The sequence below is a fragment of the Eschrichtius robustus genome, chromosome 2 (genome assembly GCF_028021215.1).
Source record: "Eschrichtius robustus isolate mEscRob2 chromosome 2, mEscRob2.pri, whole genome shotgun sequence".
Lineage (NCBI taxonomy): Eukaryota > Metazoa > Chordata > Mammalia > Artiodactyla > Eschrichtiidae > Eschrichtius > Eschrichtius robustus.
In genome coordinates this window covers 34,515,334-34,539,973 of record NC_090825.1, presented here as the reverse complement: position 1 = coordinate 34,539,973, position 24,640 = coordinate 34,515,334, and the positions used below count along the sequence as shown (strand labels likewise).

Here is a 24,640-nt window from a genome sequence, read left to right as displayed (position 1 = left end):
TTTGCTCACACTCTTTCTATTTCTGTAGGAGGCCTGATAAAACAAAGCAAACTCACCTAGCCCCAGGTTATTTGATGTTTGTTTTCATCTTTGAAGAATAATGAATAGACTCTATGAAAACTGAACCTATAGCTTCACAACAGAGCTAAGAATAACATAGAGTTTTTCTCCTGCTGTCCATTTTATTAATCCAGCAAATAGAGTAATCAGAGAGTCAGTCTGTCTGACCTTGTACAAAGAAGTTAACCTATCCAAAGTGCCTCATTTATAACCAAAAGAAGCTTCGTCATACATTGCTTATACCTTAGGAAAAGAAAATGTGAAAGTTTTATACTTTTAACTATTCACTTAGTAAATTCTTAGTAATTTCCTGCACAAAGGTAGAGTTAATGGCCTGCAATCAATTTTACACACATTGGGATATTTTTTTACTTGGAGCGGTTGAGGTTTCAAAAGTGAATGATGGAGACACTCTTGAGCGGTATTGACACTTTTGCAAAAGGAGAGCATCAGTGTCGTTAATAGCTAGGAACAGGGTTCATTTGTCCTATTTGAAGTTAATTGATTTCTTAAGTGCACAGGTACTGATGAATCAGAATAGATGTGATCGATCAGAACACATGGTCGTCGTAGCTGGATAGGTCTTGGAGGCCTGCTCTTGTGTTTTAAGTTGCTAGATGGCAGTAGTGGGTGGGACATGGTTTGTTAGAGGGGGGATGGGATGCCTCTCATGAGGAAGAATTTCAGTTGTAACTACCTGGATGGCCTTGTCACTGCTGGCCAGTGAAACATCAGCCCTGATCTTAAGCAAGGATGCTGTGAGAGCACCCGAGAGAGGCCCCTAATCTGTCTTGTTGATGGGGTGGGGGCAGAGGCATGCGGATGCTTCCTGGGAGAGGTAGTCATGATTTGATGCGTTAAGGGTGAGCTGGAGCACACCTGATAGAATGAGGGTGAGACCTTACCGCATAGTATGAAGCCATACGCTGTAGACAACCAACTCACTATTCCTGGAATAGAAATGGGAACTGGAGCATAAGGAAATGAGGAGGGTTCAGGCCACGCTGTCATAGGTTTTGTATGCCAGACTGAGTGAGGTACTTGGACTTTACCCTGAACCACTGGGGAACTAGTGAAAAGTTTTAAGCAGAGGAATGATATAAAATGCTCATTTTAAGAAGATTATTTTTGTGGTTATGAGTTGGAAAGATTTGAGAGGGACAAGGCTGGACATAGGTTGACTGGAGGGATGTTACACCACTCAGGGAGAAGTCATAAGGATCTTAGCTAGGGTGAGAAATAGTCAAGTTCAAGAAATATTGGGAAAATAGAAGTTCTTTGTGATTGAGTGACTCATTGATTGTACACGGATAATGAAGGAGAGGCAAGAGATAAAGACGTTTCTGATTTGGATCCTGAGATGGTTGACTGGCCACTAACTGAAATAGGAAATTGGTGGGCAGATGAGATTTGCCCTGATAAAGATGCTTAATTTAGTTTGGACCATATTGAGTTGAGGCGTGAATAATTAACATAAGATAACAGAAGTTTTTATTTCTCACTCACATAGAACCAAAGTGAATATCCCTGATTTGCAGACAGCTCTCTTCTGTGCAGTAATTCAGGGTTTGAGATTCCTTCCATTCCGTGGCTGCACCATCTTCAACATGTAGTTTGCAGAAAAGGCAAGGGCATGGAGCATTGTTCTTGAAGTTTTTATGGTCCAGCCCTGGAAGTATTATATATCACTTTCACCCCGTTCCATTGGTCAGAACTTATTCCTATGACTAATCCTAACTTCAAGGACGGCTGGGAAATGTGACCTCTGTGCCCAGGAACAAGAGGAAACAATTTGGGGAATCAGCCAGCAGATTGTGCTACAGGGTGACTGGGAAGTTTTTGGATATTGAAATCTGAAACTCAGGGAAGATCTGAGCTAGACATGTGGCTTTAGGAATCATCAGAGACAGGGCCGGTTTATATCATAAGCGTATAGATGAAGTCACTCGTGGAGAACAAGTGGCAATAAGAGCAGGAGGCCAAGGGCAGAGCTTTAAGTTGGCCAACACACAAAGCTGGTGTGGGAAAAGGATGCTAGAAAGGAGCCGGAAAGCCTCAAGGTAGGAGGTATTGTACCATGGAAGCCGATGAGTATAGAGAATTTACAGATGTTGATGGAACACAGTGTGAAATGTAGTAGAAAGGTTCAGGAATGTATAAAGTAAACCTACAAAGTGTGTACTGAATCAAATGATTAAATATTAGAGACTGGATTGAGTAGTTCTCACTTCAAGGGCATGGTCAAGGAGAGACTGGACTTCAATGTGTTGAAGAATCTATAGAGAGGGGCTGTGGAGGGGGGAGGGGGGAGGAGCTGTGAAGAGGGGATAATTGAAACAAGATCTCGGAGAGAACAGGAGCAACAGCGCCTACTAAAATGAAATTTTGAATTTATCCAAGTACTGCTCTTTTGACATGCTTTTTTTTTTAGCCCATATTATGATTGATAACTGATATTTGTTATAAGCAATTTTGTTAACTTACTTAGCAATAAAGATATTATTATATTTCTAGTTACATATTAATTGGTTTACATGATCAGTTCATCTGTCCTGGGAAATACAATTAAACTTGGAAAGGAAAATCACATTTTTCTTTGTTTTGAATACAAAGTATAACAGAAAAGAGAAATATTCTGCTGTACCTTTGTTATAACTTTGCTAAACTAAGGCAAATTTTTAAAATCTTTTATAACCTCTCTCTTTGTATTTAAAGAAATGTTGATATCACGTTTTTATTTTCCCTCTCTCCTGCTCTTTAGCTAGGAACATGTTTAGAGACCGCTTTCTTTCTTAGAACTTTTTTTTTTATTTTTTTAATTTATTTATTTTTGGCTGTGTTGGGTCTTCATTTCTGTGCGAGGGCTCTCTCTAGTTGTGGCAAGCGGGGGCCACTCTTCATCGCGGTGCGCGGGCTTCTCACTATCGTGGCCTCTCTTGTTGCGGAGCACAGGCTCCAGACACGCAGGCTCAGTAGTTGTGGCTCACGGGCCCAGCCGCTCTGCGGCACGTGGGATCTTCACAGACCAGGGCTCGAACCCATGTGCCCTGCATTGGCAGACAGATTCTCAACCACTGCGCCACCAGGGAAGCCCAGAACATTTTTTAATAATGGGAAAGTGAGACAGAAGTAAAGAGGCTTACATTTGGATTGAGGTGGATACTTAATGCTCTGGTGTTTAATATTGAACAACAAGCCCTAGTTTTATAAATAAATCACAGCTATTTTTCCCTTTTTCTTACAGTTGATTCACATTTTCCAGTAGGGCACATAGCATTAGTTTAAAATGCTTTAAAAATTGTTTCTGTAGATTGTACATTGTTTCTCACTTAAGAGCAGAATATTTAGAGGTAACAAATCTGAAAATAAGCCATTACTATTTATATACTAATGATAAAGATGATGGCAAGAATCATTTTCAGTATGTTTATTTTATTTTATTTTTGGCTGTGTTGGGTCTTCATTGCTGCGCACTGGCTTTCTCTAGTGGCGGTGAGCGGGGGCTACTCTTTGTTGCAGTGCGCAGGCCTCTCATTGTGGTGGCTTCTCTTATTGTGGAGCACGGGCTCTAGGGTGCGCAGGCTTCAGTAGTTGTGGCACGCGGGCTCAGTAGTTGTGGCTCGCGGGCTCTAGAGCGCAGTCTCAGTAGTTGTGGCGCATGGGCTTAGTTGCTCCGCGGCATGTGGGATCTTCCTGGACCAGGGCTCGAACCCGTGTCCCCTGCGTTGGCAGGCGGATTCGAAACCACTGCGCCACCAGGGAAGGCCTCAGTATGTTTTATGTTTTATTTTAAATGGCATTTTAACAATTTCTTTCACTTTCTTTAAAATTCTGATATTAGGAAATAGGATCAAAGTAAATAAAAATATATTTAAAATATTGATTTTGGTTTAAATATATTTTCTAGAAAAAAGGTAGATGATCATGTTCATTTTTTATTCCTAATTCTTATCTTAGTTCCTGGTTCATAAGAGACCCTGAAAATATTTGTGAATGGAGGATAACAATTGAGTCAGTATCTTTTTAGAAAAGTTTTGTAATTGTCATAATAGAAGATGCAGCATTCTAGTGCAGTTTATTGCAGTATTCTTTCCGTACTTGATGTCAGAATCAGTCCTTAACTGCAAAAAAATGAGTTGGCTATGAAATGAGTATCCAGCAATCATCTCTCCATTATGCTAGCCAGAATACATTTCAGAACTAAAGTTGCCCCATTCAAGAAATGTATGTTTGCTGATGAGATTTAAAAGAAAGCCACACTTTGTGTCACCCTGGCCCAGTGCTTCAATCATGACCATAATCTCCTCTTCATTATAGGCCTAGTTTTTCTCCGTATCACTTTTCTCTTTTGTGATTTATTTAAAGATATATTTTTAGCTCCTTAACGTCTCTCTTTTATCAGCTTTTTATTTTGTATATTGATTAGGATGTTGGGTTTCTGGGAGGGAGATGAAGACAGAGGTAAGATCTGTATCTCAGCTCTATCAAATGTCAAGCAGTGTGCTGGACATTTGGATAAAGAGGTAGATAACAGTGCCGAGGACAGTATCTGGCATAGTCACCTCCCTCAAAGAGCAGTGGTAAAGCATCTCCTTAAGAGGCCTTCTCAGGTCCCCCCTCTGTTATGCAGCTGTAACAGTTCTAATTCTACACAGAATTCTCTCCCTTCCATAGAGTTCATTTGGGCAACACACCACTGTATTAGTCACACCAGCTGCTGTAACAAATAAGCCTCCCTATTTCAGTGGTTTAGCACCCTGTGTTTTTCACTCATAGTGAGCAATGCAGTGTGTTTCTGAGTAAGTGGGCTCTGCTACACATGGTCATTTAAGGACCCAGCCTGAGGGAAGCTCAGTCATCTGCGAGGACACCTTGGATGTCAGTGTCCAGATTGCAGAAGGTGAAGGAGCGTGAAGGATTACACGTGAGAGGTTTTTATGGGCCAGAGCCTGAAACCACAGGTAGCACCTCCCTCTCTTCCATTGTCTAGCACTCAGGCACATGGCTACCCCAGCTGCAGTAGAGAACTGGGATATGTAAGTAGTTGATTCCCAGAAGAGTGCCTGCTGAGCTGGGCTGAAAGGTGGTGTTGAATTTCCCACTTGCTTCAGAGAGGATGTCTTGTATCTCTTTTTTCCTTCTGGTATAGATAGAATAAATTATTTTCCTTTAGTAATTGATTCTGTTTCAGAAATCACTTGGGAATTGAAATGGAAGAAAATATTTTCATTTCTTTTTCTAATACAATGAACTTACTTAAAAAATACAAAAACCAAATATTTGGAGGTTTTCCAGTTAACCTGCTAGAAATGCTTTCTCTTAGGAGACACTGCTGTTCTCTTCCCCATCTGGCAGACTCCCTTTGGAAACACCTCCTCTGTGACATCCTGCTGAGCCTCTTCCTCCCATTCCTGCCTCTCCAGGCACAGGTAGCAGTTGCATCCTCTGTGCTCTGCTGGAACTTGAACATACCTATGTTACTTGGAGCCATTCATCCACTCATTCTTCTAAGCACCTATAATGCAATAACAATAATAATAATACGGTGAAAGAAAGAAAAGAGTTGAAATTCACTGTGATAGAATTACATACCAAGTAGTGCCAAGGATACAGGGAAAAGGCACTTAGCTCTACCTTGGGGATGAGAGAGAGGTGGGGAATGCTTCTTTTAGAGGGAAGAAGTTTGGTTCAAGTCTCTTTAATTACTCATGGATGCTTTCCCTTCCCCCAGTGATGAAGTTTATGAGAAAAGAAGCCTGACTTGATAATCTCTAAGTCCAGCACCCAGTACAGTACAGGCTCATATTAGACACTCAGTAAAATGAACTGACTGAAGGTGTAAGGCAATAAATTTATAAATTTCTGTTTACTCCACATCCATTCCTCATAACAACTTTATGATAGGGCAGATATTCTTATTCCTGGATTATAGATAATGAGCCTAAATACAAAGAGATTTGGTGTTTTGCAAATGTCACACAGTGGGTTAATAGATCTCAGGTGTTCTGCACCTAATCTTGTGTATTTTTTACTCTTGGAAACAAACATGTAAGTATCAAAATAGTGCTTTGAAATTTGTAGTGTGTGCTTTGAAGACAAGACATGAGACCAGTTGAATCTTTTTGAGTGATGAAGACTGTTCATTTACATTGAGTCAAGGGATAAAGTTCTTTCTAACAGACACAAAGAAATGGTTCTTTCCAACATGTTTTATAGCTCTTTATATTCCTGCTAGCACAGTGTTATGTACCCAGCTGGTGCTCTATAAATCTTTCTTAAATAGCTGACGATGATTTAAAATATGTACATCAGATTCACCTAAAATGGACAAGCTTCCTGTTAGAAGCTGTCATAAGCTTTTACCAGTATCATTGTGTCACAGGGGACAAAATTTGCCTGTGGTATATTCTAATTCAAGGAATTTTTTTTTTTTTTTTTTAATTCAAGTAATGTTTAACACACTAGCTTGGTTTCTGGTTTTCTTTGGCTTCCTCATTCTTCTGCCACTTACACTCTTAGTCTGCCCAAGGACACTATCTATGGAAGCTCAGACTGGCTGGATATTCTCACCACAGCAAGAACATGTTGAGACATTTTTAAATGGAATAGCTTTAGTGTCTTTTGATGTTTTAAAAATCCCAAACTTCCTTAGTATTGGAGTTTATGATAGACATTCATTGCTTCCATCTCTAACTTATCCATATTTTGTACCATAAAGTATCAGTGTTCTCTTCAGAAATGTTATGACCTGGTGCTTTAGTTATTAAAATTGCAGCTAAGGATGATGGTATGGCTTATAGAAGTATAAAATTACACACTTCCACATGGATATTCTGCTTCATGACAACCTTACATGTCTGAAGACAGACTCATTTTGTCCCTTCCACTCCTTTCTTGCTCCACCTCCCAACCATTGCCAGCTGCTTCCCAATGTCATTTAGTGGCAGGCTCCAAACCATGAAGATATCCTGACTACTTACTCCTTTGTTTTATACTGCCCATCTAATTCATGTTCATGCAGTGTTGCACTGACCTCTAAAATGTTTCTGAAATCAGGGGATTTGAGACCGTGTTTTAAAGCCAGGTGTGAGTGTATTGCCTGATTTCCTTAAAGCTATGAAATTATGGGAAAGGAGCTGAAAGCCCTGGAAGAGTTTACTGTTAAATCAGCAAGAGGACTTGCAAGAAAAAATAAATTAAATTTTCAGGAGGTTTCAGTGTTAGAAACATTTCTCTTCAGTCTACGTGAGTAAGAATTTATTTCATCATCTCTGGGGACACTTGCTTTTTCCAAAACTCTGTAACCAGGAGACAGACTGGACAGTGGGAATTATTCAGAGTGTGTGGCACAGAGAAGGTGGTTGGTAAATGTTTAATGAGTGAGGAGATGGACAGATGAACAAAAATAGAATGGTCTTGGTGAAAGGATCCTGAAGTCTGCTTATGTTTTCTGTTTTTGCTTAATAGAAATATATTTTTTTGTTTCGTTTTGATGTATTTTTCTAAGAGCAAGATAAGTGCCAGGTTTTAGAAAGACAGACCCACCTTTCATATTAATCATTACTAGGGAAGCACCGCTAATGCCTTAGTTTATTACCTAATGGCATTTTAATCTGCAGGAAATCCAAGAGAGTGCTTTAAAAAGTGTCTGTGATTGAAGACTCAGTGGTGCCAAGTATATGTTTAAAAAGCAAGAAATGAATGTCAGGGGTATGTGGATTTCAGTCTCATATTGTAGTAAGAGTAATGTGCCCCGAATTTTGGAAAGGTTCTTAAGTTTTTTCTTGTCCAATGATTGACTTATTGCTAATATAGCGTTGACAAAGTAATGTCAGCCATACTCAGTGAATGTAACATCAAAATATTTATCCTGAACTTATTCTTCAGCCATAGAATAATAGAACAACAGGATATTAAGGTCATAAAGCTCAAGTACTAAGCAATGAAGGTCAATGAGTTTTTCTCACTAATTATTCCAGCGGCTTCTTCTTGCAAGTTAATTTTGTTCTGCCACATACTAAAAAGGTGAAAGAGAATTACTTCTTCTTTTTATTTTTTTAATATTTATTTATTTTTTGGCTGCGTCGGGTATTAGTTGAGGCACGTGGGATCTTCCATTGCGTCATGTGGGCTCTTCGTTGTGGTGCACGGGCATCTCTCTAGTTGTGGCACGCAGGCTTAGTTGCCCCGCGGCATGTGGGATCTTCATTCCCCAACCAGGGATCGAACCAGTGTCCCCTGCATTGCAAGGCTGATTCTTAACCACTGGACCACCAGGGAAGTCCCAGGGATTACTTCTTATTTTCTGTTTGTTTTGCAGGGGAAGATGGTGAAAGGAATGGGAGGGGCTATGGATCTAGTGTCCAGTGCCAAAACCAAAGTGGTGGTCACCATGGAGCACTCTGCAAAGGTAATGAGAGCTGCTTTGGAAATTCACACTACACTGAAATCCTGTACACCACGTCATGCGACCATTGTTTTTATTGTTTTCTCTGGATCACTCAACTTGATAGCGTTTATATTTTAGAGAAAAACGTTACAAATAAAGGCCATTATTTATTATCATTCAGCTAAATGTTTGTTTTAACTTTGAAGCAAACATCAGGGTGTTCTTTGATTATTTGCCTCACACACACATTAAAAGTAAAAGCTGTAATGTCTTCAAAAGCAGTGAAAAGATGTTAGGGCAGATGTGTTGATTCAGTGGAAGCACGGAGTCATCACCACTGAACCAGCAGGGAATTCTCTGATTCGGGTTTAAAGATGATTATAGTGGTTGCTATCTCTGTGCAAAATGAAAAACACAACAGAATGTGGGTTTTTAACAGCAGTTATTTTCAAGTGGACAATATGGCCTCTTACCAAGTCTGCGGAGGTGCCGTTTTGAGGCGGTGTTAGAAAATGATGGACTTGGTGATAGCAAGTGTTCTGTTCTGAAGAATATTATACTTTTATTTTGATAAATCATTGAGTGTTTATTGAATACCTATTATGTGCTGGGCACTGCTGGAATTTAGCAATGACCAATACTAGACAAGAATCATTGACCGCATGGCACTTACATTTAATGATGATGATGATGATATCATTAGCCTATAATAGTGATGGCTCCCATCCATTGAGTTTACTGTGCACGAACAGTACACTAAGATCTCTGTGTATGTCTGCCTGTAAAAGCCCATGAACTTGATATAAGTATTTTTGTGGGTCCAGAAACAGAGCTTCAGAGAGGTTAAGTAACTTGCCTGAGGTCACATAACTAGTGGAACTGAGATTTGGCCTGGGTACCTCTGACTCCAAAGCCTAGTCTTCTAAATACCGAGCTATCAGTATGACTTTCTTCCTATTCCAAGTCATTGTCTTTGAACCAACTGAGCTTAATTGCCTTCCCCACCTGAATCCCTGGGCTTCTGATGATTTGCAAAGTTGATATTGGGTGGCAGGTACCCTCTTCACCCTCTATACCTTTGCTCATTCTCCTTTATAATTCTTAGTTTTAAAACAAAAGCTACCTGTTTCCACCTTGATACCTGCTATTTTGACTGGAAGTGGTAGTTCGTTTGCCCTTTTTTATTTTGTGATGCAGCATTGTGGGAGAGTGTGGGTCTGGAAGATTTGCATCTGACTTGCTTCCCATGGGGAGTTCTGTTACAGAGTGATGGGTGCCATGAAACAGTTTCATTGTGAAAACTGTAATAAATATGAAATTATCATAAATTGCCTAGTAAACAGTGAAGTGAGCAGTGAAGCATAAATAATGGAACAATAGAAATGAAACCAACACAGGTGACTACTGAGCGATGCCTGGCAAAAGCATCCAAAATACTTCATTTCAGAGGCAAAAGGATGCCACACATGCAAATCGAATCCAAAACTTTTCTGGAACATAATGTCCATTTGGAGAAAACTCTTTCCGACTTTCCTTTTGTTGTTACTTTAATGTTGACACGTAGGCACTGAAGTCCGACTCATTTCAGATTGTTTTTGTGCATTCGTTTTCAAAACATTGGGCCTGTATTTCTCTCTCTTTTTTTCCCCAAAGTGTTTTCTTTCTCCTCAGCTGGAATATCTGACACAGGAAAAATGGTGCTTCAAACTTCAGATTAGAAGTCCCTTCTTAAAGCTTTTCATAGAAGCAAGATAATGTTTTTTAGCATTTCTTCTTTGTCTTCTCTCAGTGGGGAAATTGGCACTAAGTTTTAGACCAGAACTGAAGTTAGATATTTTTCCCTACATACTTTCATTTGAACAAACTAACAAAAAATATATTTGTGATTAAAATAATAATATTGATGTGTTTATACTTAATAGTTAGATAACCTTGAAAACTAACCAACAGAAGTTTCTTTTCTTGCCATCTTCACTTTGTACTCTTGGTCCCAGAATGTATGGTTGCTACTGTATATTGTTCACCTGGACTTACTGTTACTGGCCCAACTCAAGGGAACACGGGGACCTCACCACTTCTTTCCTGCATCTTTTGTCTGCCTAAAGGTTGGTAGAGGTTGGAAAGGAAATAGGGAGGCGAGGTCTTTCACTCCTGATGGCCTCTCCAGTTAATGACCTGTTCTTTTAGACATGCCAGGTAACTTCTGCTGCTTTATGAGTAAGTGAACAGCCTAGGGGGAGAATCCCCAGAGTTTTCTAAGACACAGAGTAGAAAGTTTGCAGTGAAAGATTAAAACCTGAGAAAAGAAATATAATCTTGTATTCCTGTGCTGCTGATTTTTTTTTTTTTTCCCAGTAAGTGGGTGGAGCCATCAACTGGCTTTCAGGTGCAGCTTTTTTTTTTTGCTCCTTTTCTTTGTCTGTAGGGTTACAGATGCAGGTCACTTATAAATATAGCATTACCTGACCTTTGAAAATGTTGCTTTAATCAGACAAAGGAAACTCTTTCCTTGCAAGTCTTTGCAAGCAGCCAGCAGCTTCTGGTATTTGAAACCTGGCTGCCTGCTTGTGTTGATCTAGAGTAACCAGCATAACATTTCCCTTGCCTTAAAAATGCTTCTGGAGACATGTGGCAGGCACTGGCGTCAGACTGGCCTTGGAGTGTGGCTTTCATTTAAGCTTAGACATCAGGGTTCCAGGCAAAATTGCAAAGTAGGCAGAGTTTTTGGTGTCTAGCCACCTTCTTACTTAAGCTCCTTTTGATCTCTTGGCGTGTCCTTCTTTTGCCCTCTAAAAATTGGGAGAAATGAAGGAAAGGAGTAGGAGTTTGAGTCTTTACGAGGTGTGAGGCCCTGTGTGTGGCATTGTACATACTGGATCTATAAACCTCTCAGCGACCCTCTGATGTAAGGCTGGAATGTAGACAGGTAAGAAACTTGTCCAGGTAAGTGGCAGAGCTAGGAGTTTCCCTCAGTTTGGTCTAGTCGTGTTCATCATGTCATACCATGCTGCATCCTCACCTAAGTTCCCATCCACACCTGCCCTTTTCTGAAAGCTTCAGGTTTCAGAATTACCTCTTTCCCTTTTTTCATTTTGCCTGGTCAAAGCTGTCCCTGTTGAGATAGATATCAGCAAAATATTTAAAAGAAAACAATCTGAGAATTGTGCCCCTTAGTACCCATCTCCTCTTCTTCCCTTTTGTATTAGAATCTTCCCATGTTTTAGTTGGACACAGAGTAACCCACTGACAGACTACATTTCCCAGATTCCCTTGCGTGTAGATGCATCTATGTGACCAAGTTTAAGTCAATGGGATTTGAGCATTTGTGCAATTTCTGGGTCATGTCCTTAAAGAGAAAGCCGATTTCGTTGGACTATTTTTTGTCCCCCTCTAGCCTTCTGAGAAAGGCCTTAACTGCAACAGCAGCCTTGGAACCAAAGTTGTAAACCACGTGCTGAGGCCTGCAGAGCTGCCCCACCAACCTAGATCCCTAGCTGCCCCATCCTTTTCTTTATCAGTTCCTGCCAGGACTCCTCATAACTTCATCCTTGGCCCTCTGTACTTCTCACCCTCTGCACCTTTCTTGGGTGCTTTCTAAATCTTTGGCACCAACTATTATTTTTCACTCAGTGGCTCCCTAATCCTTATTTCCACCCTGGAATTCTCTAATGAGCTCTATAACTGTAGTTTTTCCCTATTAGACACCTCCACCTGGTTGATCCATAGCTACCTCAACCGCAGCACTTATACAAGTGAAATCATCATCGTTTCCCCTAAAAATCTTCCATCTGCTAGCTCAACTGGAGAAGTGATGATCTCCCAGCCCCCCTCTGGAAAGGTACTCGTGGAGTTTCTGCCCCTCCCACTACACCAATCACTGTACATATTGCATCTACAATACCCCTGTGATCTGCTCCATCCTGTGGATTTCTACTTGTTTAGGTCCCTGTCACTTCTACATAGGTCACCGTTGCAGCATCCCAAAGGTCCTCTTCCTGCCAGACTGACCCTCTTTCCTGGTAATCAAGCACACCACTGCCAAAGTGACTGGTCTCAAACTAAAGCTAGATCGAGTTAGGTCCACATTACTTAGTTCACCTTAGCCTCCCAGCCTTCTGTCATCAGCTCCCCAGCAACCTACTTTATCCTTGTTTCCAGGGCTTCAGTTCTGCTAGGATTTCCACATTCATGTTGTTTCCTGTTGTTAGATGTTTCCACATTCTGTTCCCCTTCCCCCTTTATCTGACTCACTCCTACCTCTACACGATGATATATAAATGAGCCAACATTTTATGAATTTGCTGGCTTAGCGTCTTCCATCCTCTAGACACGATGAATGACCAAATGAATATTCTTTGAGGCTTTGTCTTGAAATTTGGCAGAATTATCTTATGTGAGTATGTTAATTTACTTGTTTATGCAGGCATCAAATATTTATTGAAGGCCTACTATGTGTCAGGCACTATGATAGAGTCTGAGGAAATGAAAAATAGAAAGGCATAGTCCTTCCTTTAGGCAGGTCAGAGTCTTATGGGGATAGAGTCATAGAAACCGATACTTAAAATAGAAGAGTGTACAAAACAGAGTGCTTCCCATGGGATGTAGCATTTGCATGGAGATCTGAAGGATGGGGCAGGGTTTGAAGGGACTAGTGTGTTGCAGGTCAAGGGAATAGGCACTGGGGTGTGAAAGGGCAGCGCATGCTGAGGGATTTACAATTAGGTCCCTGTTGTCAGAGAGCAAAGGGAGAAGAGTTGGGTGGAAATACACACACACACACACACACACACACACACACACACAGAGTCTGTTCTCCACACAGTGGTAGGAATGATGTTTTAAAAATATAAATCATGTTATAACACTTCTTCCTGGGCTCAGAAACCCTCCACAGCTTCCCATCTCCCTTAGATTCAAGTTCAGAGTTCCTTACACTTTGTCCCTAAGGCCCTCCCTGGCTTGTCAGCTTCAATCCCAGTACCTCTCTGACTCCATCTACTAGGATTCTCCCACTTGCCCACTGAGCTCCAGCCAGACTCTCTTCCTGTAAGTTTCTGGAACATTCCAAGCATCCTCGTGCCTCAGGGCCTTTGCACTTGTTATTCTCTATGCCTGGAAAGCTCTTCCTCAGATATCTACATGGCTCACTTCCTCCGTTCACTCAGGTCTCTGCTGAGAATACCAGAGAAGCTTTCCCTGACTATTATACAAAACAGAATTCCCCCCGCTTCTGATGATTCTTCATCTCCTTTCTTCACTAGAATGTAAGTTCCATGAGGGCAGGGGCTCTTTCTATCATAACAACTGAGGAAAATCATGCCTGGTGCATATTAGGAATCAATAATTGTTGAATTCATTAGTTCTTCAAATAATAATGATACTTTGAACATATAGAGCACTTTTAACTTTTTCCAAGCAGTTACATGTTTATTGCCTTTATTTTATCATTACAATACTCTTGTGAGGTAGGTCTTATTGTTTCCCTTCCAGAAGTAAACCAACCAAATTTCATAGGGGTTAAACATTCCGATAAAAGTCAAGTAGAAAATAAAGAGCAAAAGCAAACTGAGAACCTATGTATCCAGCCCCTCCGTTTTCTGTTACTAAACTTTTCTGTCTGGCAAATACCATCACCACTAACAATATAAAGGAAAGTGTTTTGTTCTTAGTATTGTGTACTGGAAATGTGTTCCTAAGGGTATAACTCTCAGAGCACAAAAACAAAGAAATTCAGTCATAGTTGTCATTTATTGGAAACAGGCAAAGCTCCGGTACCTATTTTTGAGAACATAAATGAGAGCTCTATTTCTAAAACAGGCTTAGTTTTTATTTTTATTACAGTAGGAGGTCTGGATTCTAAAGGATAGAGTCATAATTATATTGTTATGAAGTTGAGAATAAATCTTTGTGAATAATATTTTTTATTAAGTCCAATCTGTATCAGATAGCGAAGGTGTCATATAGAAATCTTGAATACTCTTTTACCTTGTCTTTGCTTTTTTAAAAATGTAATTTAATTTATTTTTAATTTATTTTTTAATTTTTATATTGGAGTATAGTTGATTAACAATGTTGTATTAGTTTCAGATGTACAGCAAAGTGATTTAGTTACACGTATGCATGTATCTATTCTTTTTCAAATTCTTTTCCCATTTAGGTTATTACAAAATATTGAGCAGAGTTCCCTGTGCTATACAGTAGGTTCTTGTTTATCTATTTTAAGTGTAGCAATGTGTACATGTCAATCCCAACTTCCCAATCTATCCCTCCTCCACAGCCTTCCCCCCCTGGTAACCATAAATTCATTCTCTAGGTCTGTGAGTCTGTGTTTCTGTTTTGTAAATAAGTTCATTTGTATCATTTTTTTGTTATGAAGTTGAGAATAAATCTTTGTGAATAATATTTTTATTAAGTCCAATTCGTATCTGATAGCAGTGTCATATAGAAATCTTGAATACTGTTTTACCTTGTCTTTGCTTTTTGTGCAGAGGAATTATAAAAAGTAAATGAGATTTATTAATCCTTTTCATTTTGGACCAAATGTGTTACCAAAAGCCAGCAAATATAAAAGAGTTTTTTAAAAATGCTTTCTTGGAAGCATCCTTGAGATAATTTTCGGCAACATTGAAAAGTATCCCAAGATAAAGTATTCCTTTGTTAGGATAATTCATAATTAACATAGTTTCATCTGGTTTAATTTTTTTTCCATTCATAAAAGCTTGTCAGATATTTTATCATTTGTTAATGAGACTATTTCGTGGCTAGGATTGTTTGGGAAAAAACGATATTCACCATTAAAAATAGAAATGCTTACATGGTTTTGTCCTTTTTATTTGTCCTTTAATGATGGACATGCCTGCAAAAAAAATGTTATAATGGAAGAAAATAGCAGAACACAGTCCATCGACCAACAAACACTTTAAAATATCTCACCGAATTTAATTAAGCAAATAACTTTAAATGCTGTGACCTTGAGTATCCATAGTTCTTGATAGGAAAGCTAACACTAAGAGCAGCTTTCTAAGGTATCACAGCAATTCATGGATGGAAAGAGAAAATAATTCCTGCTCAGTCCTGGGCTCTGCCATCCTTAGTCTAGAGACCATAGGATGCAGTCTTTAGAGAGAAAATAAAAGGCCATGATAAAGATTTTTGTATTATATTGAAGAAAAATGGCCTTCTATTCTAAGATCTCAAAGCCCTGAAGACTATTTTCAGGGAAATGGCTTGCTGTATCTGTTGTCTCATTTGGCTAGTCTTCCCCTGAGAATGTGCCTGTGTAACCACAAACTGTTATTACATCCACGTATAAAAACCATTTGTAACAGCAACGATTCTCTGCTTCAGAGCTAGCTGAGCCTTTCCACTGAAGTCCTATATGGATTGCTGGGACCCCTACCAAATAGGTGCTGTGTAAAGGCCAAAAATATCCCGTGAGGATAAACTCAGTGTGAGTAATGTCATCATCATCTTGTCCTTTTATTCTGTGTACCTTGAATTTCTTTCTTTAGCAAATCCCATTTTTCTTTTCTGGGTACCACATCAATCATCATAGTGATGTGACAGTCATGGGTCTTGTAATACAGTGTTCCCCAATTTTTATATCTGTTTTGTGTGTGCTCGTGTGTGTGTATAGAAGGAAGGGGCAAGGGTGGTAGCACTCCGGCTTCCTCCATGATATTTCGGCAGGCCCTAAGAGAGACCTGTCCTTGGTTTCATTGTGCCACCAGACAAAGTATGGAGTATTCCCTTGCCAAGGTCAGCCTTTGTAGCCCCGCTTTTCAACAGATTAATGCAAGCCTTGCAGCTGTAGGAGAGAGCAAGCAGAAGATGTAGAATAAGTATAGTATAATTCACTCAGTTTCTCTCTTTACTTATACATTTGTATGTTTCATACTGCAGTCTTTTTCTTTTTGTTTGGCTGCGCCGCATGGCTTGAGGGATATTAGTTCCCTGACCAGGGATTGAATCCGAACCACAGCAGTGAAAGCACCAAGTCCTAACCACTGGACCACCAGGGAACTCCCCATACCGCAGTCTTGAGGTGTCTTTGCTACTCCCTTTGCTCATGCCCTTATCTGTCTCCCCAAGTTTTGTAAGCCCCTTTGCACACCTCTGCTAGCTGCACTTCTCCTAGTGAGCTCAGAGATGCTGGGAATGTACAAGTACATTTCTTAGGACTAAAAAGCAGCCTCCAGTGGTCCATAGCCACTCAGTCACATGGTATTTTACAGCTCCTACGCTGTTGGAGTTCGTTGGATCAGAATTATAATAGTCAGACAGCATTTATTGATCGCTGTGGTTTGTCTAGTACTCTACTCATTGTGGAAGATACAAAGATAAATTGTTTCAGAGTCCAGTGGTGGGTAAAGAGAGGGCAACAATTACAACATGTGTGGAGAGTAGAGGAAACACAGGAACACCTACGAGGTGCACCAGACTAGGAATGTCCTTGGGACACTGGAGTGGTGGCACTGGATAGGGGATGTTGGAGATGGTTTCTCCAGGGTAGATGACACCTGAGCCAAGTCGTGAAGAATAGGGAGGGTGTTGCCATTCGAACGTGGGATGAAGGAGTACAGGGTGGTGTGTGTTTCAGGTGGCGTGAATACACCCGTAAAGACTCGGTCCCTTAAGGATCAGCCAACTTCTAGACTTCGCCTTCTTTGTACTTGATCACTAGGGCTTTCCCAAAGAAGAAATATATTGCAGCCACATTGAAGAAATACTTAACAAAAAAGATGGGCATAAAATGGGGTTTTATGTAAGGCAAAATCTTACATGAATGCTCCATTGCCTCAGGTGAAAGAAATGTTGACATCAAATGTAAAAATCATCATGTTGTAAAAGAGAGAGCTTGTTATTTGGGATTAAGTTTATTGTGATAACACAAAGCTTATTGTAATGATAACAAGGAAATTTATTATCATTTAACCAGAGTCGTTTATTACTGAAGAATTTAGTAATAAATTGCACACAGATATCTAATGAATTAAAAAGAGATCACCATGAAGCAAGTAAGTAATAGAAAGTATTAAGGCTTTCGGTCATATAAAATGAAAATGGTGGATTCCTAGATTTTGCAGGAGGCCTATAAGTGATGCAGTGGGGAAAAGAGAAAAGCTGGAGAAGCAGGTGGAGGAAAGAGATTTAGCTATTCACCCAGGTTATGATGAAATTAGGAAATAAGGAAACATCAAAATCAGGAGCCCTCGGGTCCAGTCAGAGAATTTTTAATGCTACCCTTGGTATCCGTTCCTCTGCCTTTTCTGACCTTTCTTCGTGGAGAAAGAAAGAAGCAGAATGATGAGGATGAACAAGACCCCCCTCACCCAAAATATTCGAATGGATTCAACCCCACCTACTTTACTGCGCTTGCAGAACATTTCTTCCTGCCGTGATCAGGTGAGGAAGACAAGGCAATCGAACAGAAAACTACAGCACAAAGAATTTAAGGGACCAAATGACTATTAAGTGGCAGAGTTAAGATTCAAAACCGGGTCTTTGGACTCCTAATATAGTGTTCTTTGCTACCACACTACACTGCATCTCTTTTTCAGGATTTATTTTTAAATGCTAAAAACTCAGTGATTGTTCCTCCTTTGTGAATCATAGAACTTGGTAAGGCTCAGCCTGGCGTGGTTAGAATAGAGTCCTCAAGTGGGCGTTAGTCATATTTTGGCTTCCTAGCTAACCTATTGTTGGATACTGAAATTGTGACGTTCTTTAATCTCCTTCTGCATGCCATTTTCTCTTTACCCTTGATCTGTGTTATGTCTTGAAGCTCAAGAGTGAATGGAGTCACCTAGCTACATTGTTCTCACTGCAAGAGTATGCTTGGTGCCAGCTTCCTAGGCCAGCCATATGGTTTGCCCCCAAATACGTGTTGGCGTTTCATTAGTTTTGTGGCTCTCAGGAATTCTGTTTAGGCCATTTTCTGTGTAATTCTATGTCCAACTTCGTTTAGGAACTTAAGAGCTCCTGAAGAATTCCCTGGTAGGTTGTAGAAATGTTAAATATAGGTTATAAAAACAGTGCAAGCTTATTGAGCACCTGCTAAGTACTGTACACTTACAATAACCCCTGAGGTAAAGCGATGGATAAGCACAGACACAGGAACCTTGCCCAGCTAGTGTGGAGCAGAGTTAGGCTTTGCACTCAGGTCCTTTGGCTCCACTCTGAACCACTGAGCTATACTGTTTACATGGAAAATGGTCTCTAAAAGGTCTCTGTTGGTAGGGCACAGTTAATTTTGTCAGTTGAAATACACGCTTGATCCTAAACCAGCGTTTGTTGTTCATTGAAATCCAAGTGGCTGCTTTCACACCAGGTGTAGATCTTGCTCAAATAATGAGAACAAAGTAAGAGCTCCCTGTAGAAAATGTTCTTTGGAGGCCCACAGATTGTTCACTTTGTCGCAGGCAGACCTGGAATTCATTGTGACATGTCTTATTTGAGTTATATTAAGTGTAAGGAGTCCTGACAACTCTTGAAGTTCGAATGTTCATCATTTATTTCAGCTCTTTAATTAAGCTTCTGTGACACGTGCAAGCTTTCTTTGAAATCTGGGAATGAAAATAGATCATTAAAAATGAAGCAAAAATGAGGTTTCATTTCTACAGCTATAAATTTTCTTACACATTAAGACCCAGAAGCATATAACTTGTTGTTAAAGGTATAACATCTATCTACTCTATGTGTATTTAGCACTACTTTTGACTAAAAATAATAGAGTTTGTCTTCTTTTGAAATCCACCCAAGATTCCCAATAGACTTCCCTTTTTCTTCCCATTCATTCATTCATTCAAAAAATATTGAGTATCTTTTATGCCATACACTGGGTGAAGTATACTAAAACCTCTTAATTACTAGTGTGTTGGTGAGTTGACAGATTATTACAAGCAGTAAAATCTTAATTAAGCCCAGTTATTTGAAATCTCTTGCCTCTGATCATACTTGGTATGGCAGCAGTTTTGAGAGAGAGGTAAACCAGGTAGTGGTGCATATTTCAGAAGGTAAAACATTGAGATGGCTAAAGATGATGATGACATCATGTGTGGTGCTTTCAGATCCAAAAAGGAAGCAATAGAAGCATTTTTGCCATTTTTAAAAGAAGATCTAAAATGTGATAAATTAGCCTTCAGCCTCAAGGGAAATATTAATTTAGGCTCCTGGTGCTTGATACTTAGAAAGGAGCTGAATAATAATCAGAAGAAAATGATCTGAAGATCAAATCATCAGAGCTAATGTTTCCACTGTGCTCCATAGATGTGACCCAGAGGCCACCTCTATACTGGGGGGTGGTAGGGGGTGGGGGAAGGGGGTTAACGGGTGAAAACCTGCTTTCCACTCTCAATCCCTCTTTTATGTTTGAAAAAAGGGTACCGTGGCTAAAGGAAACTTTGAAAAACTGTGACTATAGACCAATGCACACATTTTACCAATGAGCAAACTGAGGCTCAGACAAATTCCAGGAAAAGCAAATTGCTATATAAGAAAGTGAATATGATCATGGTTTTCTACACTGCCTGGCCCAGCAATGAGCCATTTTACACAGCTGTTTTGTCAGCATGGTGTAAATTCTGACTATTGAGTTACCTACAAATTGTGATATAGCTATGCTGGGAGAACTGAAGATAATGAAGGATTGGGGTTTGTAAAAGAGTTAAGTCTTCATACACCCCAATAAGAAGTTAGTAGATAATATCTAAAGCTGATTAATTAGGAAATAAATAGTTTGGCCAACATAGTATTAAAAAATGCAGAGGCTCAATGGAACAGAATACAGAGCCCAGAAATAAACCCACACAGCTATGGTCAATTAATCTTTGACAAAGGAGGCAAGAATATACAATGGAGAAAAGACCATCTCTTTAGCAAGTGATATTGGAAAAGTTAGACAGCTGCATGTAAATGAATGAAGTTAGAATACACCCTCACACCACACGCAAAAATAAACTCACAGTGGCTTAAAGACTTAAATATATGACACGACAGCGTAAAACTCCTAGAAGAGAACATAAATCCTAGCAACGTTTTCTTAGGTCAGTCTCCCAAGGCAATAGAAGTAAAGCAAAAATAAACAAATGGGACCTGATCAAACTTACAAGCTTTTGTACAGCAAGGGAAACCTTAAACAGAATGAAAAGACAATCTGCAGGCTGGGAGAAAATATTTACAAACAATGCGACCAACAAGGGTTTAATTTCCAAAATATACAAACAGCTCATACAACTCAATAACAAAAAAACAAACAACCCAGTCAAAAAATGGGCAGAAGACCTAAATAGACATTTTTCCAAGGAAGACATTCAGATGGCCAATAGGCACATGAAAAGATGCTCAACATCGCTAATTATTAGAGAAATGCAAATCAAAACTACAATGAGGTACCACCTCACACCAGTCAGAATGGCCATCAAATGCTGGAGAGGGTGTGGAGAAAAGGGAACCCTCCTACACTGTTGTTGTAAATTGGTGCAGCCACTATGGAGACCAGTATGAAGGTTCCTCAAAAAACTAAAAGTAGAGTTGCCATATGATTCAGCAGTCCCACTCCTGGGCATATATCCAGACAAAACTAATTCGAAAGATACATGCACACCTATGTTCATAGCAGCACTGTTTACAATAGCCAAGACATGGAAGCAACCTATAGGTCCATCAACAGATGAATCGATAAAGATGATGTGGGTGTGGGTGTGTATGAATGGATAAGGAAGATGTGGGGTATACACACACACACACACGGGAATATTACTCAGCCATAAAAAGACGAATGAAATAATACCATTTGTAGCTACATGGATGGACCTAGAGATTATGATACTAAGTGAAGTAAGTCAGAAAGAGAAAGACAAATACCATATGATATCACTTATATATGGAATCTAAAGTATGACATAAATGAACTTATCTACAAAACAGAAGCAGACTCACAGACATAGAGAACAGACTTGTGGTTGCCAAGGGGGGTGGGCAGCGGAGGGTTGGATTGGGAGTTTGGGGCTAGCAGGTCCAAACTATTATATATAGGGTGGATAAACAACAAGGTCCTATTGTATAGCACAGGGAACTATATTTCAATATACAGTAATAAACTGTAATGGAAAATAAAGTAAAATTTATTATAAAATTTAAAAAATTTTTAAATGCAGAGGTAGGAAGAAAATGTAAAATAGTACATAAGAAAATGCTAAAAAAAATTGAATTTTGATTTCTGTTCAGAGCAGGTCTAAGCCTACAGAGGGAGGCAAGAACTGCTGTTTTCTGTGAATATGTCACGTTTGTAACAAATAAAATTAAAACTTTTTAAAAAAGGTATATTATGCATTTGCATTCTGTGTATGCTTCCTACCCTTGGTAAATAATAGGTCGTTTGTCAAGGAGACCATTCCCTGGAAGAGAAAAATTCGCAGGATGCTAGAAGTGAAATTTCTCCATCATATGATCTAAGGGCTGAGGCTTGAGGGGTCAGATCTGCAGCAGGATGTTTCCCAACTAAATCAGTTATGCCTTTGGCTATTCATTTGGCACTCTCCCTAAATTATCTTAGGGACACAAGCTGCCTCCAGAAAGAAAGTAAAAGCATGACTGCGCAAAGATTTCAAACAGACTGTACTTAGGAGACGATTTCTCTGATAGTTCCTGTTTGTCCTATGTTATACCAATTCTAAGTAAGAATTGGTTCCTAACTACGCTTTTTAATGTTTCTTTTTTCAAACAGGGAAATGCACATAAAATCATGGAGAAATGTACATTACCACTGACAGGAAAACAATGTGTCAACCGCATCATTACTGAAAAGGTAAAGTGCCTTTCTCTTTTATTTCCTCTAAATGTCTACCACCTTTTTTTTTTTTTATAAGCATTTTAGAATTTTTTTGTTACCTTCTAAAAGTGTGTTACATTGGTAGTCATAGGATTAATTTAATCCGTGGGTAGACCAAATAGGAAGATTCATCAATTTAATGTTTCTAGATGTAGAATTCTTAATGTGACATTCTCTGGAAATATGCATATACATACAGAATTGAACTGCTGTCCTTGGTAACTTTGACAGTGTGATATAAAAAAAGAAAAGTTGTATTGATCCTTATACTTGGGCTATGAAAATGGATGATATATACAAAGTTAAGACTACCTTTCTTCTTTGCTGTCCCAAATCACAAGTACAAATTGTTGGATCTCATTTTAGGAAACTCAGTAAAAATTAGGTTTTAATCGTTTAGGTGCAAATTGCAATACAGGCTGCACAGTGAACCAAGAAATCTATTCTTTGGTTCTTGCATGCTTTCAGCCCTCTTTTATAAAGCAGACTTTAGAACACACCAGCCATTTTAGTGCACCTCTAGATTTTATCTTCCTAAATAGAAAATATTGGTTAGTGGTACAACTGAAACTGCTCAGATCAGAGAGAAACATCACTGGTGGTTGCTACAGTCACCTTTCTGACCCAGCTTTGAACCTAAGATGTTGGAGTGACATAGTTCTCATAAGTGAGCTAGAAGGGTGTCATTTTCTTGATTCAGTATCTTGATGAACCACAAAACAGAATTCTCTAGATCACCATTTGTTTCTTTGTTTTCTCTTAATGATGCTGTTCCTTTTGGCATTAATCTGGTTTAGAACCCTCATTCGGGTATGGTACAAAGCACCCTAAAGCAGCCTTTTGAAGTAGGTTAGAAGGCTCATAATACTTTTCAGAAGCCACATTTTAAGGAGAGTTCTGTCCTAAATGGTGCCTTCCTCTAGGGCTGTTTATGTGGAATCCATAAAGATGACATGTAGAGAAGAAAAAGTGGATAAAAGTGTAGAATATTTTATCTCACCATTTATTCCTTGAGTCTTATCATTTCGTAAACCCCTCCAAAACCATGGACAGCACTTGCTGAAAAGAATCCATTACTTTGAAATCAGAGACAAGACAGTCCTTGATCCTGTTTTCTTTAATAAAGTAAGGTGGTACAGCTTCTAAGGATAATTCCAGCAACATTTTACCCCCGATCTTCCTCTTCCCCCAGGTAAGCCCTCTCCCTACATCCCCACTCCACGTATGCCCTGACCTTGTTCTTACCAGTTTAGTGCTTCTATGTGCAACAACTCCCACTCAACTCTGCCCGTCCAAATCCTATCCATCCTTTAAGTCTAATGCAATTTCCATCTTCATCATGAAGAGGCTTCAGATAGCTTAGCGCTCACAACTTCATCTTCAGAGTGGTCCACCTTTCCTTTTGGCACTTACCATCTAATACCTACATTTTCTCATGACATTACTCATACATAACTTTACTGCCATTTAAAAAAATCTTCTACCCTTTCCATCCACATTGTTGTTTCATACATTTATCCATTTAATAAGCATTTTTGAGCTCCTTCTCTGAAGCCGACTATTGCCAACAGTGGATACAGAAAGGAGGACAGTCTTTGCCCCCAAGGAGCACATTCAAGGGGAGTAGACATCAGCAGTACCAGCCTGTATTAGAGTAATACATGTGATAAAGTCCATGAGAGAGAGACGTGCCAAATGCTGAGTTGAGAACATAGAGGAAGGCTGCTTAACAGCCTGGGGAGAGTGGTGTCCAATATTAGCTTTTTCCCAGTCTGGATCTTTTCTCCTCCAGTCTCAGCTTCTCTCATTTTGCCTTAACATTCTCCCTACTTCATCCATGCTGAATGTTGTGCACTATGTTGCATCCCCTGCCCCCGCCATGCTCCTCTGGGACTTGGCACCTCTTGTCTCTCTCCCTGGCATGCTCTCCCCACCCCAACCATCTGGCTAATTCCTGTTCATCTTTTATGTCTCAGCTATATAATTTCTTCTCTGGCAAGTCTTCCCTATCCCTCCCCAAGTCTTCTGGGTGCCTCCGTGAGTCTTAGTACTTACCCTAACTCAGCACTGGTCACTGTATTGAAATAACCTTTGAGCTCTCTGCCTGTCTCACTCATCACTGTTTGTCCAACACTTAGGATAATGCTTGACTCATACACAGTGAAAGCCTGTTGAATAAATACTGTACTTTTCTCAATGAGAAAATTAATAGATTGAGTTAGGAGTCTTGAAAGATAAGTAGTTTTATAAGTGAGAATAAGACCAAAGAGGCCCTTCTAGGCAAAGGGAAGAAAAATTGGCAGGGTCCTGGAGGTATTAAGAAAACAGAGCTTACTCAAGGACCTGCGAGTGGGATAATG

General features: G+C 39.6%; 1 protein-coding gene across 1 annotated transcript in view; it reads left to right on the top strand.

Moving 5' to 3' along the window:
* OXCT1 (3-oxoacid CoA-transferase 1) overlaps positions 1-24,640 on the top strand; it is a 137,575-nt gene that overhangs the window by 100,882 nt on the left and 12,053 nt on the right. The window contains exons 14-15 of the mRNA XM_068535287.1: positions 8,381-8,470; positions 22,176-22,256. Of these exons, the coding sequence (XP_068391388.1) occupies positions 8,381-8,470; positions 22,176-22,256 (171 nt within the window). The remainder of the gene's footprint in view (positions 1-8,380; positions 8,471-22,175; positions 22,257-24,640) is intronic.